Consider the following 18,474-nt stretch of genomic DNA (forward strand, 5'->3'; position numbering starts at 1 on the left):
GAGTGCCCAGAGTTCCTTCCCTCTCCACTGCTCTGTGACCACCCAGCCCATTGCTAAGGCCCCCCATCACCTGGTGGTGCAAAGCTCCCGAGCTTCCAGCTGGCAGGAGTTGGTCTCCAGCCTTCAGAGGGGTTGGGGTAAGCCAAGGATTCCTGAAAAATGTGGGCAGGGGCAAGAGGAGAGGGCATTGATGCAACATTCCTGCAAAATGTGGGCACAGGTGAGAGGAGAGGGCATGGATGCAACATTCCTGCAAAATGTGGGCACAGGTGAGAGGAGAGGGCATGGATGCAGCATTCCTGCAAAATGTGGGCATGGATGAGAGGAGAGGGCATTGATGCAACATTCCTGCAAAATGTGGGCATGGGTTAGAGGAGAGGGCATTGGTGGAACATTCCTGCAAAATGTGGGCATGGGTTAGAGAAGAGAGGGCATTGATGCAACATTCCTGCAAAATGTGGGCATGGGTTAGAGGAGAGGGCATTGGTGGAACATTCCTGCAAAATGTGGGCATGGGTGAGAAGAGAGGGCATTGATGCAACATTCCTGCAAAATGTGGGCACAGGTGAGAGGAGAGGGCATGGATGCAGCATTCCTACAAAATGTGGGCATGGATGAGAGGAGAGGGCATTGATGCAACATTCCTACAAAATGTGGGCATGGGTGAGAGGAGAGGGCGCTGAGAGTGGTCCTGCTCACCCAGGAGGTGGTCTCCCATAGCACCAAAGCCATCCTGAGGTGGGTCACCCACAGCAGGGCTGTGGTGGGACAGGAGAATCCTGTGCTGGCCCTGCCTCTGGCACACCCTGAGTGCCCAGCTCTGCCTGTTTTTGCAGACATTGATGAGTGCACCTTCCAGAACATCTGTGTCTTTGGCACCTGCCAGAACCTGCCCGGGATGTTCCGCTGTGCCTGTGATGATGGATATGAGCTGGACAGGAGTGGAGGCAACTGCACAGGTCAGGGCTGCTGGGAGAGGGGCACTGCTCTGGGGTCTGCTGGGGGTGGCACCAGCAGCCTAAAGCCAGCTCAGTGTCCCTGTGGGACACTGGAAGGGGGACAGGAGGGACAGCTCAGTGTGGCTCTGCTCCTTTCTGCTGCCTCTGGGAGGGTGGTGGGAGGTGGGACAAGGCAAGGCCTGTTTCTAGAAGGGCTTTGGTGACCATCCCATGACCATCTTAGGAACCCCACGGTGTGAGGGTTCACCTACAGAGCTCGGGGCTGTGGTTTCTGTGCCACTCTTCACCCTGTTTTTCACTCTCCACCCTTCCACCCTTTCAGACATCAATGAATGTGCAGACCCTGTGAACTGCATCAATGGGCTCTGCGTCAACACCCCCGGCAGCTACTTGTGCAACTGCCCCCAGGACTTCGAGCTGAACCCCACCGGGGTGGGCTGTGTGGGTGAGTGGGGACCTGCACCTTGGGGGGGCCTTCTTGGTGGTCCCTCAGAGCTGGAACTGGCCACTGCCAGGCTGGCTGACCACCAGAAGAAAAGGACCCATCTCCTGTTGGGCCTGACCCACCTTGTGTCACCCGTGTGGGTGCTCTGCTTCTTGAAGAAGTTGTTCCAGGGCAGCTCTGGGGCTGTTCTTATTCCCTGGAAGTGTCCAAGGCACCGTTGGACGGGGCTTGGAGCAACCTGGGCTGGTGGAAGGTGTCCCTGCCCGTGGCAGGGGGTGGAACTCCATGACCTTCAAGGTCCTCCCAGCCCAAACCAGTCTGGGATCCCATGATTTTGTTCCTCCTGTGCACACAAAGTTTGCTGGAGGGGCTCTGCTCACCCACCACTGTCTTTGTGCAGACACCCGTGTCGGGAATTGCTTCCTGGACACCCAGGATCGAGGAGATGGGGGGATCTCCTGCAGTGCAGAGATCGGAGTCGGGGTCACTCGGGCCTCCTGCTGCTGCTCCCTGGGCCGGGCCTGGGGCAACCCCTGCGAGCTGTGCCCTCCAGCCAACACCAGTGAGTTGGGCAGTGCCTGGGGGGAACTCGGGAGTGGGATGGATGGACAGCAGGGAAGGGAGACAGGGATGCTTCCCTATGGATTCTCAGCTCAGGTTGGGGGTCCTGGGTCCTGGATTTGCTGCTCCACCATCACGATGGAGCAAGGGAAGCTGAGGGAGAGGGAGGCAACCCTGTGCAGGGCCAGGCAGGGCAGGGGAGGGGTGAAGTGGGGTGGGGGAGACCCGGCTGGTCGTGCCTTGTGGGATTCAGGTTGGGATCCTTCATCCCTAGTCCGGTGGGGGATGTGGAATAACTGTTATTCCAGCGGGCAGGCAGAGCCAGGAGGGATAATTTGGCTTGGCAGGCCATGGAAGTCGGGCTGCTCCCTCTGCCACCACCCCCACCGCCATGGCCTGTTTTTCCCGGGTTTCTCCTCCTTCTCCCTCCCCCTCCTATTTCCTGGGAGCCCCCCCACGATCTCAGGACCCCCCTGACTGATTTTTCTGCAGCCGAGTACAAGACCCTGTGCCCTGGAGGGGAAGGATTCCGGCCCAACCCCATCACTGTCATCCTGGAGGGTGAGTTATCCTGTGCCCTGTGCCTGGGGGAGCTCAACCCTGCGAGGGCACTGCCGGGTGTCCACCTTTGAATCGCAGAATCGTGGAATCAGCTGGGTTGGAAGGGACCTCTGAGATCATCAAGTCCAACCCTTGATCCAACCCCGCTGTGGTTCCCAGCCCATGGCACTGATGCCACATCCAGTCTTACCTTAAACACCTCTAGAGATGGAGAATCCCCCCCTTCCCTGGGCAGCCCATCCCAATGGCTGAGCACCCTCTCTGGAAAGAAATTCTTCCTAACCTCCAACCTAAACCTCCCCTGGCACAGCTTCAGACCGAGCCCTCTTGTCTTGCTGATGGTTGCCTGGGAAAAGACACCAAGCCCCCCCTGGCTCCCCCCTCCTGTCAGGGAGTTGCAGAGAGTGAGGAGGTCTCCCCTGAGCCTCCTCTTCTCCAGGCTGAACAGCCCCAGCTCCCTCAGCCTCTCCTCACAGCACTTGTGCTCCAGTCCCTTCCCCAGCCTCGTTGCTCTCCTCTGGACCTGCTCCAGCCCCTCCATGTCCTTCCTGAGCTGAGGGCCCAGAACTGGACACAGCTTGGATGTGCTCTCCTGGGATGAACTCCAGCTCTGGGAGGTGTTGGGATGGACCCTCTGGGGTGCCAGGCAAGCCAACACCTCCCTCTGCTCTCCCTCCCCAGACATCGACGAGTGCCAGGAGCTGCCAGGGCTGTGCCAGGGCGGCAACTGCGTCAACACCTTCGGCAGCTTCCAGTGCGAGTGTCCCCTCGGGTACTACCTCAACGAGGACACGCGGATCTGCGAAGGTACCCTGGCCCCAAAATCAGGGAAAATCCCTTCTCTGGGCTGGTGCCCAGCCTGCCCCGACCCCGTGTCGTGCCCTCTCCCCCCGTGCCCGCTGGTTTGACCCCCCTCTCGCCCTGTTTTTGGCAGATATCGATGAGTGTTCTGCCCACATCGGGATCTGCGGCCCTGGCACCTGCTACAACACCCTGGGCAACTACACCTGCGTGTGCCCCCCCGAGTACATGCAGGTCAACGGAGGGAACAACTGCATGGGTATGGCAGGGGCTGGGCCATACTGGGCCATACTGGGCCGTACTGGGATGGGGGAGCACTGCCCAGCCTGTACCCAGGCCTGGTGCTGGGCTGGGGGCTGGGGGGGGGCAGCACAAGGGCTGGGAGTCACCAGTGGGACCCGCTGGCAGGGCTGGCAGGACCAATTCCCAGGGCTGGTAGAACCTCTTCCCAGGGCTGCCATTCCAAAGGCTGGCAGGATCCATTCCCGGGGTGGTAGAACCCATTCCTGGGGCTGGCAGGGACCATTCCCAGGGTTGGCAGGGCCCATTCCCAGGGTTGGCAGGGCCCATTCCCAGTAATGGTAGCACCTCTTCCCAGGGCTGCCATTCCAAAGGCTGGCAGGATCCATTCCCAGGGGTGGTAGAACCCATTCCCAGGGTTGGCACAGCGTCCATTCCCAGAGCTGGTAGAACCTCTTCCCAGGGCTGCCATTCCAAAGGCTGGCAAGACCATTTCCAGGGTTGGCACAGCATCCCTTCCTAGGGCTGGTAGAACCCATTCCCAGGGCTGGCAGGGCCCATTCCCGGGTTTGGCACAGCATCCATTCCCAGAGCTGGTAGGACCATTCCCAGGGCTGGCAGGGCCCATTCCCAGGGCTGGGAGAACTCATTCCCAGGGTTGGCACAGCATCCATTCCCAGGGGTGGTGGAACTCATCCCCAGAATTGTCAGTGCCCATTCCAAAGCCTGACAGTTTCCATTCCCAGAGGTGGTAGAACCCATTCCCAGGGTTGGCAGTGCCCATTCCAAAGCCTGACAGGGCCCATTCCCAGGGCTGGTAGAACCCATTCCTGGGGTTGGCACAGCATCTATTCCCAGAGGTGGTAGAACCCATTCCCAGGGCTGGCACAGCATTCAATCCCAGGGCTGGCAAGTCCCATTCCCAGGGCTGGTAGAACCCATTCCTGGGGTTGGCACAGCATCTATTCCCAGAGGTGGTAGAACCCATTCCCAGGGCTGGTGCAGCACCCATTCCAAAGCCTGGCAGGTCCCATTCCTAGAGGTGGTAGCACCCATTCCCAGGGCTGGCAGTGCCCATTCCCAGGGCTGGCAGTGCCCATGCCAGGCTGGGAATGCTGCCTGTGCTGCCTCTGCAGACATGAGGAAGAGCGTGTGCTACCGCAACTACAACGACACGTGTGAGAACGAGCTCTCCTTCAACATGACCAAGAAGATGTGCTGCTGCTCCTACAACATTGGCAAGGCCTGGAACAAGCCCTGTGAGCCCTGTCCCACCCCTGCCAGCCGTAAGTCACCTCATTCCCTGCTGTCCCCTCGCTTTTCCAGGGATTCTGATACCCAAAAGCCAGAAAATAACTCCCTAAAACTCTTTTTTTGAAGCAAAAAGCACTCGTTTATTCCATGCTGGATGCACAGGAATGTTTTCCCAAGTGTGCATCCTGAGCTATATCAGGGTTAGAACTTTATACTATCATCCAATTACAATATTTTTATGATACTTTATGCTTTATATTGTCATTTAATTGCAACATTTGGACATTACCTCAGCTGTTACACCCACTTCCAAAACTGTCCCTCCCATAACACCACCCCTGACACACCTCCCAAATTTAACCCAGAGGTCTCAAAGACCCTTCTATCTTCTTATTCCTTGGTCTTTGGCACAGTATCATCCCTTCTGGAATGGTTTCAAGGCTCCTGGAGAGCTTTGCCTGGTTCTTGTCAGAGGTTGTGGCTCTTTCACAGGCAGAGAAACCCCCTTTCTTCCTTAAAATCCCTGTCTGTTGAATTCCTGAACAAAGGATGTTCAACAGCAGTTTTAGAAACTTTGTCCTAAGGCACTGGCAAGGTAAAGGTGCCAACAAGCTGGGCTAAAACTTAGATAATGTGGATTTTAAGGCACAGCCACTGCCAAGGGGAGGGGGACAAGGGACAGCACCCTGTCTGGGTTACCCTGTGAGTCTGTGCTGAGCCCCTCCTGCCTGGCACACCCCCAAATCCAGCCATGGCTGGACCCTCTGTGCCCACTGGGCACGGCCCTGACCTCAGGGTTCCCGTTCCAGCCGAGTACCAGATCCTGTGTGGGAACCAAGCCCCGGGATTTATCATCGACATCCACACGGGGAAGCCCATTGGTGAGTAAATAATCCTTCCCTCCTTCTCCTTCTCCTTCTCCTTCTCCTTCTCCTTCTCCTTCTCCTTCTCCTTCTCCTTCTCCTTCTCCTTCTCCTTCTCCTTCTCCTTCTCCTTCTCCTTCTCCTTCTCCTTCTCCTTCTCCTTCTCCTTCTCCTTCTCCTTCTCCTTCTCCTTCTCCTTCTCCTTCTCCTTCTCCTTCTCCTTCTCCTTCTCCTTCTCCTTCTCCTTCTCCTTCTCCTTCTCCTTCTCCTTCTCCTTCTCCTTCTCCTTCTCCTTCTCCTTCTCCTTCTCCTTCTCCTTCTCCTTCTCCTTCTCCTTCTCCTTCTTCCCCTTGCCCTTGCCCTTGCCCTTGCCCTTGCCCTTGCCCTTGCCCTTGCCCTTGCCCTTGCCCTTGCCCTTGCCCTTGCCCTTGCCCTTGCCCTTCCCCTTCCCACACCTTCTTCCCACACTTTCCCAAACCTTCCCTTCCCAGAGGATATCCCTGTCGAGGGTGGTGGTCTCAGTCTGAGACAGGATACCTGTCTGACAGGTATCTGCTCTGACAGGAGCACCCTCCTATCTCCCAGGCCTCTGAACACCCAGTTTACAGCCTGAGGAGTCAGGGCTGCTCTAGGCAGAGGGTGTAAATGGTCTGTTGGTAACAGTTTCTGGGCAATGGCATGGAAGGCTGGAGAATGCACAGTTTTGGGTTACACCCATCCAGTGATGAACTGGTCCCAGCTGTTCTAACTAGGACAGAGCCACAGGGAGGCTGATTTCTCCAAGCCTACTGTAAGAGAAGAAGAGCTCAACCTCCTCTCCCCTTCATAGAATCACAGAATCATAGAATCAGTTGGGTTGGAAGGGACCTCTGAGATCATCAATCCAATCCTTGATCCAACCCCGCCATGGTTCCCAGCCCATGGCACTGATGCCACATCCAGTGTGTCCTTAAACACCTCCAGGGATGGAGAATCCACCCCTTCCCTGGGCAGCCCATTCCAATGGCTGAGCACCCTCTCTGGAAAGAAATTCTTCCTAATCTCCAACCTAAACCTCCCCTGGCACAGCTTTAGACTGAGCCCTCTTGTCTTGTTGATGGTTACCTGGGAAAAGAGACCAACCTTTTATGTGTTTGCTTACATAAAGAAATAGGATGGAATACTGGGAAGGACATAGGGACTTCTTGGATTTGAGCTGGTTGCCAGGGAAAGGCCTAAATCAAACCATTACGGCGGGGGCACCATTTTGCCGGTGTGGGGAAGGCATTTTCCAGCTGGGATGCTCATGGGGGACTGTGTGTCTGTGTGTGTCTGTGTGTGTCTGTGTGTGTCTGTGTGTGTCTGTGTGTGTCTGTGTGTGTCTGTGTGTGTCTGTGTGTGTGCAGATATCGATGAGTGCAGCGAGATCCCGGCCATCTGCACCAACGGCGTCTGCATCAACCAGATCGGGAGCTTCCGCTGCGAGTGTCCCATCGGCTTCAGCTACAACAACATCCTGCTCATCTGCGAAGGTAACGGGGGGCACCCAAAGGTGGCACCCACCAGGGAGAGGGCTGTGGGACAGAGCCTATGTGTTCTCACATCCTGGGATCTTTGGGGTGTTCTGTGCAGGGCCAGGAGTTGCACTCCATGATCATGGAATCAGTTGGGTTGGAAGGGACCTCTGAGATCATCCAGTCCAACCCTTGATCCAACCCCGCTGTGGTTCCCAGCCCATGGCACTGATGCCACATCCAGTCTCAGCTTAAAAACCTCCAGGGATGGAGAATCCACCCCTTCCCTGGGCAGCCCATTCCAATGGCTGAGCACCCTCTCTGCAAAGAAATTCTTCCCAATATCCAACCTAAACCTCCCCTGGCACAGCTGAAGACCCAGCCCTCTTGTCTTGCTGATGGTTGCCTGGGAAAAGAGACCAACCCCCCCCTGGCTCCCCCCTCCTGTCAGGGAGTTGCAGAGAGTGAGGAGGTCTCCCCTGAGCCTCCTCTTCTCCAGGCTGAACAGCCCCAGCTCCCTCAGCCTCTCCTCACAGCACTTGTGCTCCAGTCCCTTCCCCAGCCTCGTTTCTCTCCTCTGGACCTGCTCCAGCCCCTCAATGTCCTTCCTGAGCTGAGGGCCCAGAACTGGACACAGCACTCCAGGGGTGGCCTCACCAGCGCTGAGTCCAGGGCAAGAATCACTTCCTTGGACCTGTTGGCCACACTGTTCCTGAGCCAGGCCAGGATCCATTGGCCTTCTTGTCCCCCTGGGCACACTCTGGCTCCTGTTCAGCTCCCTGTCCATCCCCACTCCCAGCTCCCTTCCTGCCTGGCTGCTCTCCAGCCCCTCTGTCCCAGCCTGGAGCTGCCGGGGGTTGTTGTGGCCAAAGGTCAGGACCCGGCCCTTGGCCTGGTTGAACCTCATCCCCTTGGAATCAGCCCAACTCTCCAACCTCTCCAGGTCCCTCTGCAGAGCCCTCCTGCCTTCCAGCAGATCAACATTCCCCCCCAGCTTAGTGTCATCTGCAAATTTGCTGATCCTTGTGGTCCCTCCCAGCTCAGGGTATTCCACGATTCTATAAATCCTTGAAATCTTCATATTCCGCCTCGGTGGTCAGATTAAAAAAATGCTGATTTACATTCATGTTCTTGATTTTCCCCTTATTCTGTGTTTTGTTGGGTTTTTTTTAAAAAAAAGTTTACAAACAGCAGCCTTTCAAACTAAAATTCCCCTTATTTTTTAATCACAAAGCAACAGGAAATGGTTGAAAATCCACCCAGATTGGAGCAAACCGAGGGTTAAAGCGCAGCTGACTGCACTGAGCCCCTCCAGCCCTCCCAGGAGTTCCCAGCAGTGTTGGAAATGCTAAAACTACCCTGATAACTTTTCTAATTAATTGGTTTCATTAATCATGAGCGGGGTAATTGCTCTTCTGGGAACAGACTTTGGGAAAAATCACCCAAACGTGAAGTTTTGCTAAACCAACCTCGACACACTTCGGTGACCAAAGCCTTAGGGGAGGGAAATACTGCTGAGAACTGGACACCAGGAATGCAGAATTTATGGACCACAAGGACATGTTGCAGAGAGCAGAAATGAAGCAGGAACTGATAAAGATAATTCAGCATTTCTGTCTGGGAAAAAGAGAATAAAAAGGCTGCAAATGTGGGCACGAGAAGCGAGAAATCGAGAAGCAGCAGAGATAGAATGCTAATTAATGGGGGGAATTATGTAATTGATAGGCAATTAATGAAGAGGATTTATATGAAATTAACACTGATTTCATTGTTAACAATGAGGAGAATTTATAGGAAATTAACACTGATTTCATTGTTAACAATGAGGAGAATTTATAGCAAATTAACACTGATTTAATTGTTAACAATGAAGAGAATTTTTTAGAAAGTTAACACTGATTTCCTTGCTAACAATGAAGAGAATTTATAACAAATTAATACTGATTTCATTGTTAACAAAGAAGAGAATTTTTCAGAAAGTTAACACTGATTTCCTTGCTAACAGTGAAGAGAATTTATAACAAATTAATACTGATTTCATTGTTAACAAAGAAGAGAATTTTTTAGAAAGTTAACACTGATTTCCTTGCTAACAGTGAAGAGAATTTATAGCAAATTAACACTGATAGCAAATTAACACTGATTTCACTGTTAACAAAGAAGAGAATTTATAGCAAATTAACACTGATTTCCTTGCTAAGAATGAACAGAATTTATAGGGAATTAACCCTGATTTCCTTGCTAACAAAGTATAAACAGTGAGAAGTTTGGGAAGTGGGGGGTTCTCTGTGTGGAACCACCCTAAAACTGAAGCGCCGCCTGCTTCCTAACGCTAAAAATAACGGGAAAATTCGATTTCTCCCGGTGGATCCCCCCTCCCGTGGTGTTCCCCCGATGTTTTCGGTGCCCACCCTCGGTGCCAGGCGTGATTCCCTCCCTCTCCTTGGCACAGACATCGACGAGTGCAGCAGTGGGGAGAACCTGTGCCAGCGCAACGCCGACTGCATCAACATCCCGGGCAGCTACCGCTGCGAGTGCTCCACGGGCTACAAGCTGTCACCCAGCGGGGCCTGCGTGGGTAAGAGGGCACCCCTGGGCCACCTATTCCACACACACCCCCCCTGCCTGAGGGGCTGGGCTGGCACAGCACCCCCTGTGGTCACAGGATTGCAGAATGTGCCGAGGTGGAAGGGGTCGAGTTCAGCTCCTGGGCCATCCCCGCGTCCCTGAGGGGGTCATCCAAACCCTCCTGGAGCTCTGGCAGCCTTGGGGCTGTGCCCACTGCCCTGGGGAGCCTGGGCAGTGCCCAACCAGCCTCTTTTTCTGATATCCAACCCTTTTCTAATAGCCAACCTTTTACTAACATCCAACCATTTTCTAATATCCAACCTTTTTCTGATATCCATCCTTTTTCTAATATCCAACCTTTTTCTGATATCCAACCCTTTTCTAATATCCAACCTTTTACTAATATCCAACCCTTTTCTAACATCCAACCCTTTTCTAATATCCAACCCTTTTCTAATATCCAACCCTTTTCTAATATCCAACCCTTTTCTAACATCCAACCTTTTTCTAACATCCAACCCTTTTACTAATATCCAACCCTTTTACTAATATCCAACCTTTTACTAATATCCAACCTTTTACTAATATCCAACCTTTTACTAATATCCAACCTTTTACTAATATCCAACCCTTTTCTAACATCCAACCTTTTTCTGATATCCAACCTTTTTCTAATATCAAACCTTTTTCTGATATCCAACCTTTTTCTAATATCTAACCCTTTTCTAATATCAAACCTTTTTCTGGTATCCAACCTTTTTCTAATATCCAACTCAACCCTGCCCTGACACAGCTCCAGGTCATTCCCTGGGGTCCCCACAGTGCTGTCCCTCCTCTTCCCCTCACGAGGAAGTTTTAGCTGCCCTGATCTCTCCCCTCAGTCTCCTCCAGCTGAACCCACCAAGTGCCCTCAGTGTCCTCACACTTCAAATCAAGGCCCTTTCCCATATTCCCTCTTTGTGACACTCCCTAAGAGCTTCAGATCTTTCTTGCAGTGCCCAAAACTGCCACAATATTCCAGGTGAGGCCTCCCCAGTGCAGAGCAGAGCGGGACAGCCCCCTCCCTCACCCAGCTGGTGACTCTTTGCCTGGCACACGAAGGACATGCCAGTCCCTTGCTGCTCTTTTGTCACTCCCTGGGCACTCTGACCTGGCTGTGCTGTGGTTATGGCACATCTGGAGTTCTTGGTGCAATTCCCAAGGATTCTGGGCTCCTGAGGGATGAGAAAAGGTCACTGTGAAGTGCAGCCTGGGCCACATTTTCCAATTACACGGAATTTTGGTTTTTTGAGTGCATAAATCTTGTGGGTTCGTGTGCAGGGCCAGGAGCTGGACCCAACAATCCTGGTGGCTCCCTTCCAACTGGGCATGTTCTTTGACTCTGCTCTTCCCATCTGGTCCCTCCTTTTTGCTCACCTGTGCCCACTTGGCTCCGTTTTAGGTCGCAACGAGTGCCAGGAGATCCCCAACGTGTGCAGCCACGGGGACTGCGTGGACACCGAGGGCAGCTACGTCTGCATCTGCCACAACGGCTTCAAGGCCACGGGGGAGCAGACCATGTGCATGGGTCAGTGTGGGGCCAGAGTCTGTGTGTGTGGGTCAGAGTGGGGCCAGAGTCCATGTGCATGGTCAGTGTGGGGCCACAGATCATGTATGTGGGTCAGTGTGGGGCCAGAGTCTGTGTGCATGGTCAGTGTGGGGCCACAGGCCATGTGTATGGTCAGTGTGGGGCCAGAGTCTCTGTGTGTGTGGGTCAGTGTGGGGTCACACACCATGTGCATGGTCAGTGTGGGGCCACAGTCCATGTGCAGGGGTCAGTGTGGGGCCACAGTCCATGCGTGTGGGTCAGTGTGGGGCCACAGTCCATGTGCAGGGGTCAGTGTGGGGCCACAGATCATGTGTGTGGGTCAGTGTGGGGCCAGAGTCCGTGTGCATGGTCAGTGTGGGGCCACAGGCCATGCCCATGGTCAGTGTGGGGCCACAGTCCATGTGCAGGGGTCAGTGTGGGGCCAGAGTCCATGCCCATGGGTCAGTGTGGTGCCACAGCTCATGCCCTTGGGTCACTGTGTGGCCACAGACCGTGTTCCTGGGTCAGTGTGGTGCCACAGACCATGTTCCTGGGTCACTGTGTGACCACAGACCATGTTCCTGGGTCACTGTGTGACCACAGACCATGTTCCTGGGTCACTGTGTGACCACAGACCGTGTTCCTGGGTCACTGTGTGACCACAGACCGTGTTCCTGGGTCACTGTGTGACCACAGACCGTGTTCCTGGGTCACTGTGTGACCACAGACCGTGTTCCTGGGTCACTGTGTGACCACAGACCATGTTCCTGGGTCACTGTGTGACCACAGACCGTGTTCCTGGGTCACTGTGTGACCACAGATCGTGTTCCTGGGTCACTGTGTGACCACACACCATGTCCATGGTCACTGTGGTGCCACAGTCCATGCCCATGGGTCACTGTATGACCACAGACTGTGTTTCTGGGTCACTGTGTGACCACAGACTGTGTTCCTGGGTCACTGTGTGACCACACACCATGTCCATGGTCACTGTGGTGCCACAGTCCATGTGGGAATCAGCCACGAGGAAGGATGGGAGCTCTCTCTGACACTTTGCTGAGCGGTGCCAAGCACAGCCAAGGGCTCCAGCGTCCTCTCAGGCTGCCCCTGGTGCTGTGCAGCCCCCTGGGCACTGCCTGCACACCCAGGAGTGTCCCCTCACCCGTCCCCTGTGGCCTTCTCCCCGCAGACATCGACGAGTGCGACCGCCAGCCCTGCGGGAACGGGACCTGCAAGAACACAGTCGGCTCCTACAACTGCCTCTGCTTCCCTGGCTTTGAGCTCACACACAACAACGACTGCATGGGTGAGTTCCCTGGAATGCTGAGCCCAGGGATTGCTGGAATGTGCCAGGTGGGCACGCCGGGGGTCGGCGGCGGCCGGAGCGGGGGCCGTACGTGCCGGAGGTGCAGGGCTGGTGGGGGTGACACTCTCATGCTCTGCATCTCTTCCTGTTTTGCTTGTCCTCTCCCTCCCACAGACATTGATGAGTGTTCATCCCTGGTGGGGCAGGTGTGTCGGAACGGCCAGTGCATCAACAGCGTCGGCTCCTTCCAGTGCCTGTGCCAGGAGGGGTACGACCGGACCCCTGACGGGAAGAACTGTGTGGGTGAGTGTCTGGGCAGCGGTGGGGGGAGCTGCTGCTGGGAGATGTGGTGCCCAGGCTGGGCCCATCCCAGCCAGCTGAGCAGTGGATTCTCCAGAACCACTCACAGATCCTCTGCCACAAGTCCCGAGTCCTCTGGAACCAAAGCCTGGTTCATCTGAGTGCCCCTGGAGAGCTGGGCTGAGTCCCTCTCTGCCTTCATCTCCCCTCCAGCAAGGCAGGGAACAGTCAAACCTGCACCTTTCCATGTGCAGTGAGGAGAAATGCTCTGTCCATGCCCCTAAAACCTGCAGAGCTGTACCAGGGATGCCCTGGGAACCATCCTGGGAAATGTCTTGACCTGCTTCCCTCAGACCTTTTGGGCTCAGCGGGGCCTTGGGTGCAGGAGGGTCCTCTGAGGTGGGCACAGACCCCATCACGGGGTGTTTCTCTTCCTCCTCAGACATCAACGAGTGTGTGAGCCTGCCTGGCACCTGCTCCCCGGGCACCTGCCAGAACCTGGAGGGCTCCTTCCGCTGCATCTGCCCCCCGGGCTACGAGGTGCAGAACGACAACTGCATCGGTAATGTGGGGCCTCTGCCCCCTCTTGAACCATTCCCACAACAGCCCTGTTCTCCCTGGGTGGGCTGGGGCATCTCTGAGGCAGCAGCAGGATGGTGCATCACCACCCTCAAACACCTTCTTGCAAGGCAAGACCTGCTCCTGTGGCAGAGAGGCCTCAGGGGGTTCTCTGCCTCTTTTTCTCTAAGGGGGGGTTAAAGTTTGGGGACATGGTGATGTCCTGCAGGTATCAGAGCTCCCAGGCATCACCTTCACCTTGTTTTCATGAGGAAAGGAGTGACCTTTGGCTGCTCTGTGTGTCATTGCCTCATTTTCTCTGAGGGAGGGTTAAAGGTTGGGGACGTGGTGATGAGGCATCAGAGCTCCCAGACATCTCCTTCACCTTGTTTTCCTGAGGAAAAAGGAGTGACCTTTGGCTGCTCTGTGTGTCCCTGCTCCTCCCAGATATCAACGAGTGCGAAGAGGAGCCCAACATCTGCCTTTTTGGGACGTGCACCAACACCCCTGGCAGCTTCCAGTGCGTCTGTCCCCCGGGCTTTGTGCTGTCTGACAATGGCCGGCGCTGCTTTGGTGAGTGCAGCTGCTCGTGGTGGGGAGGGAGCAGAACCTCCTGGACCTCTGTGTGACCTTGGAATTCTCCCATCCTCCCGCAGACACTCGCCAGAGCTTCTGCTTCACCCGCTTCGACAACGGGAAGTGCTCCGTCCCCAAGGCCTTCAACACCACCAAGGCTCGGTGCTGCTGCAGCAAGATGCCAGGGGAGGGCTGGGGAGATCCCTGCGAGCTGTGCCCTCAGGAAGGGAATGGTAGGAAGGCTGGGACCTGGCTCTGTGTGTGGGGAAAGGCAGGGAAGGCAGCCAGCAAGGCAAGACGTCCAGCAAAGGGGGTTTATCCATGCCTGGAGAACTGGGAGCCCATCCTGAGCTGCAGAATTCCCTGGGGCTGCAGAATTCCCTGGGGCTGCAGCAACCAGGCAGGTTATTTCTGCTTTGGATCTACTCTTGGTGCTCTCCAGGGCTTTAGATGAGGCAAAAGCATCTCAGAGATCTCACAGAACGCTCTGAGTTGGAAGGGACCCACAAGGATCATCAAGTCCAATTCTTCGGTGAATGGCCCACCCAAGGGTCAAACCCAGAACCTTGGTGTTACCTCAGGGCCTCCACAACTCTCTCCACAACTACCTGAAGCTCTCTACAGCTGCCTGAAAGGAGGTTGTAGCCAAGTGGGGGTCAGGCTCTTCTCCCGGATAACAAGCGGCAGGACAAGAAGAAACAACCTTGAGTTGTGCCAGGGAGGGTTTAGGTTGAACATTAGGAAAAGTTTCTTCGCTGAAAGGGTGGTCAAGCACTGTCAGAGGCTGCCCAGGGCATTGCTGGAGTCCCCATCCCTGGGAGTGTTCAAAGAACATGTGGATGTGGCACCTGGAGATGTGGTTTAGTGGTGAACACGGTGGTGTTGGGTTAATGGCTGGACTCCATGATATTAGAGGGCTTTCCAACCTTCATGGTTCCATGATTCCACACCTGAGGCATGCACGGGTTTTGCCCAGCCAGACGGGGTTTTGTGGGTTCTCAAGCTCCCATCATGCTCTAGAAGCAAGAGTGGAATCCCTTGTGAGCAGATCTCACTTTGCTGCTTCCTCCCAGTTGCCTTCCAGGAGCTGTGTCCGTACGGCCACGGAGCCATTCCAGGCCCAGGTGACACCCGAGAAGGTGAGCTTGGCTCTAGGGATGACAAGAAATTTGGGGTTGAGGGGGGGTTCCTGCATAAAAACAACCAGACTTGGGCTTCTGGAGAGCAGGGTTGGATCCCAGAGGCAGGGAAGGGGTGGAAGGAGTTGGACTGGGGGCTCTCCCAAGCTCAACTGCTCACCAAAGGTTCAGCCCTCGGCTCTGGAAAGGGAGAATCTGAAGCTCCAGGGATCACCTGAGTGTCTCATGTCGGTCCTGAGAGGGCTGTTTGTGGCTGTGGGAGGTTTCACCCTCGTGGTTTCCCTGGTAGATGTCAATGAGTGCTCGGAGAACCTGGGGGTCTGCATCAACGGGGCCTGCATCAACACCGACGGCTCCTTCCGCTGCGAGTGCCCCTTCGGATACAACCTGGACTACACGGGGGTCAACTGCGTGGGTGAGGGTCTGCCCGGGGCTCTGGGGGTCAGGGGTGCCTGGGAGAGGGTCTGTGTGGTGCATGAGGGTCTGTGAGGGTCTGTGTGGCTGAGGGTCTGAGTGGTGAGTGAGGGTCTGTATGGGTGAAGTCTGTGTGGTGGGTGGGGGTCGGTGAGGGTCTGTGTGGTGGGTGAGGGTCTGTGATGGGTGAGGGTCTGTCATGGGTGAGGGTCTGAGTGGTGGGTGAGGGTCTGTGTGGTCTGTGAGGGTCTGTGTGGTCTGTGAGGTGGGTGAGGGTCTGTGTGGTCTGTGAGGTGGGTGAGGGTCTGTGAGGGTCTGAGTGGGTGGGGGTCTGTGATGGATGGGGGTCTGTGTGGTGGGTGGAGGTCTGTGAGGGTCTGTGTGGTGGGTGGGGGTCTGCATGAGAGAGGGTCAGCATGGGTGAGGGTCTCTGGTGGGTGAGGATCTCTGGGGGTGAGGGTCTGTATGGTTAAGGTCTGTGAGGGTGAGGTTCTGTGAGGGTGAGGGTCTGTGTGGTGGGTGAGGGTCTCTGTGGGTGTGAGGATCTGTGTGGTAGGTGGGGGTCTGTGTGATGAGTGAGGGTCTTTGAGGGTCTTTGTGGTGGGTGAGGATCTATGTGGTGGGTGAGGATCTATGTGGTGGGTGAGGGTCTGTGTGGGTGAGGGTCTGTGATGGGTGAGGGTCTGAGTGGTGGGTGGGGATCTGTGAGGGTCTGCGTGGTGGAGGGGGTCTGCATGGGTGAGGATCTCTGTGGGTGAGGGTCTGTGAGGGTAGGGTCTGTGTGGTGGGTGGGGGTCTCTGTGGATGAGGGTCTGTGTGGTGGGTAGGTCTGTGAGGTGGGTGGGGGTCTGAGTGGTGGGTGGTGGGTGGGTCTGTGAGGTGGGGGTGGGATCCCTGTTCCCTCCTTCCTCACCCACTGTGTCCAAGGTGGACGGAGTGACCTCGCTCCTCCCCTGCCCACCCATTGTCCCAGCTCCTGCCTTTGCTGGGGGGTTTAGGGCTGCAAAGACCACCCAGCCCCGACCCTTCCCACCCCACTGACCCCCCGACGTGTCCCATGTCCCCAGACACCGACGAGTGCTCCATCGGCAATCCCTGCGGGAACGGCACCTGCACCAACGTGGTGGGAGGCTTTGAGTGCGCCTGCGACGAGGGCTTTGAGCCGGGGCCCATGATGACCTGTGAAGGTGACGCTGCTGGGGGACTGTCCCCTCATCTGTCCCCTCATTCCCAGCGCCACAGGGCTGGGGGGGACCCTACTGGGTCGCTGCCCGGGCTGGCTCCAAGGGATGGTGTGGGAAAGCTTGGCTGGGGCTCAGCTCCTTCGGCATCGGGCTCCTTCAGCTTCCTCTGAGGCCGGAGCCCAGGAGGAGCCTGGAGACCTGCCAAAATCCAGGAGCTACCTCCTCAGGGAGCCAGGACCCATCTGAGCTGATGAGACAGTGCGTGTCTGTCCCTCTGCTGAGAGTCCTGGTGTCTGTCCCTCTACAACCAACCACAGCAGGAAGCCTGGGTGGAACAAAGTTCTCATGAGCTGGATGCCCAGGGAGGGTGGCTCTGCCCTGGGGAGGCCCAGCCCTGTCCCTGACAGCACCAAGGCAGGTTCTCTCCTCTCTCCTCCCCGCAGACATCAACGAGTGCTCCCTGAACCCCCTGCTCTGTGCCTTCCGCTGCATCAACACCTTCGGCTCCTATGAGTGCACCTGCCCCTCTGGATACGCCCTGAGAGAGGACAGGAGGATGTGCAGAGGTAACAGCCCCTCCTGCACCCATCAGGAAGCTCCCAAACCCTCCCCAGCTCCTGGTCTCAGCCTCATGTGTGCAGGGAAGGCAGCACTCCTGCCCTGGCATCGCTGGGCCTGTGCCCACTGTCACCCCCCTGGTTTTGCTACCAGAAAGAAATTCTTTGCTCACAGGGCAGTGAGGCCCTGGCACAGTGCCTGCCCCATCCCTGGAAGTGTCCAAGGCCAGATTGGAGCAACCTGGGCTAGTGGGAGGTGTCCCTGCCCACGGCAGGGGGTGGCACTGGATGAGCCTCAAAGTCCCTTCCGACCCAAACCGTGTTATGATTTTATGATTTTTTTTTTATACTGTACCCCAACCAGCCTGGGCTAAGGCCATGGGGATTGATGGAGCAGTGGGCGCTCCTGATGCCCCCCGGGGCTGGCAGGGTGTAGCTGTTTGGAGTTGGCTTCCCACCAAGTCCCCCAGGCTATAGCAAAAACCTCCCCCTCCTCTTTGGACAAAGGAAAAAAAAAACAACTACAGAAACTGAAAGACCCGAAACCAAAATATATATATTTACGTATATCAGAAGTTTATATACAGTTACAATACTGTGTACATATGAAAAGAGAACCCCAAACAACCCCCCCAGAGGGGAAGGGAAAAGGGACAAGGGAAAAAAAAACACAAAATACCCCAAAGCAGGTATGCACAGTAACAATCAATAAAGAACTAGGAAAAGAAAATCTTATTACTCTCCTTGAGATAGCAGAATCGTGCCAAGCACTGCTGGCACCCTCTGCCTCCAAGGCCTCACTAGGCCTCACTAGGCCTCACACGAACAGTAGCCTGGCTTATGTAAAAATCATATGGAATACTGGGAGCATGGCCACTTCCTTGGTTACAAACTGGTCACCAAGGAAGGCCTAGACTAGAACTACCACCCAGGGGCAGCTCTGACGGGGTCTCTCTTGCAGATCTGGACGAGTGTGCGGAGGGGCTGCACGACTGCGAGTCCCGGGGGATGCTGTGCAAGAACCTCATCGGCACCTTCATGTGCATCTGCCCGCCTGGGATGCAGCGCAGGCCCGATGGAGAGGGCTGCACAGGTACCAGGGCAGGCTGCCAGGGACTCCCAAGGGCA

The 18,474-nt window shown here is 55.7% G+C and overlaps 1 protein-coding gene across 1 annotated transcript in view; it reads left to right on the forward strand.

Annotated features, from left to right (window-relative positions):
* Positions 1 to 18,474, forward strand: part of FBN3 (fibrillin 3) — a gene marked incomplete at its 5' end in the record, with an annotated part of 119,392 nt that overhangs the window by 91,925 nt on the left and 8,993 nt on the right. The window contains 21 exon segments of the mRNA XM_032711677.1: positions 837 to 959; positions 1,282 to 1,404; positions 1,805 to 1,966; positions 2,458 to 2,526; positions 3,208 to 3,333; positions 3,461 to 3,586; positions 4,704 to 4,853; positions 5,631 to 5,702; positions 7,070 to 7,195; positions 9,630 to 9,755; positions 11,187 to 11,312; positions 12,502 to 12,618; positions 12,793 to 12,921; positions 13,361 to 13,480; positions 13,924 to 14,049; positions 14,133 to 14,285; positions 15,126 to 15,191; positions 15,481 to 15,606; positions 16,673 to 16,792; positions 17,233 to 17,355; positions 18,308 to 18,439. Of these exon segments, the coding sequence (XP_032567568.1) occupies positions 837 to 959; positions 1,282 to 1,404; positions 1,805 to 1,966; positions 2,458 to 2,526; positions 3,208 to 3,333; positions 3,461 to 3,586; positions 4,704 to 4,853; positions 5,631 to 5,702; positions 7,070 to 7,195; positions 9,630 to 9,755; positions 11,187 to 11,312; positions 12,502 to 12,618; positions 12,793 to 12,921; positions 13,361 to 13,480; positions 13,924 to 14,049; positions 14,133 to 14,285; positions 15,126 to 15,191; positions 15,481 to 15,606; positions 16,673 to 16,792; positions 17,233 to 17,355; positions 18,308 to 18,439 (2,541 nt within the window).

This window comes from Chiroxiphia lanceolata, chromosome 27, assembly GCF_009829145.1.
Source record: "Chiroxiphia lanceolata isolate bChiLan1 chromosome 27, bChiLan1.pri, whole genome shotgun sequence".
In the NCBI taxonomy this organism is placed as follows: domain Eukaryota; kingdom Metazoa; phylum Chordata; class Aves; order Passeriformes; family Pipridae; genus Chiroxiphia; species Chiroxiphia lanceolata.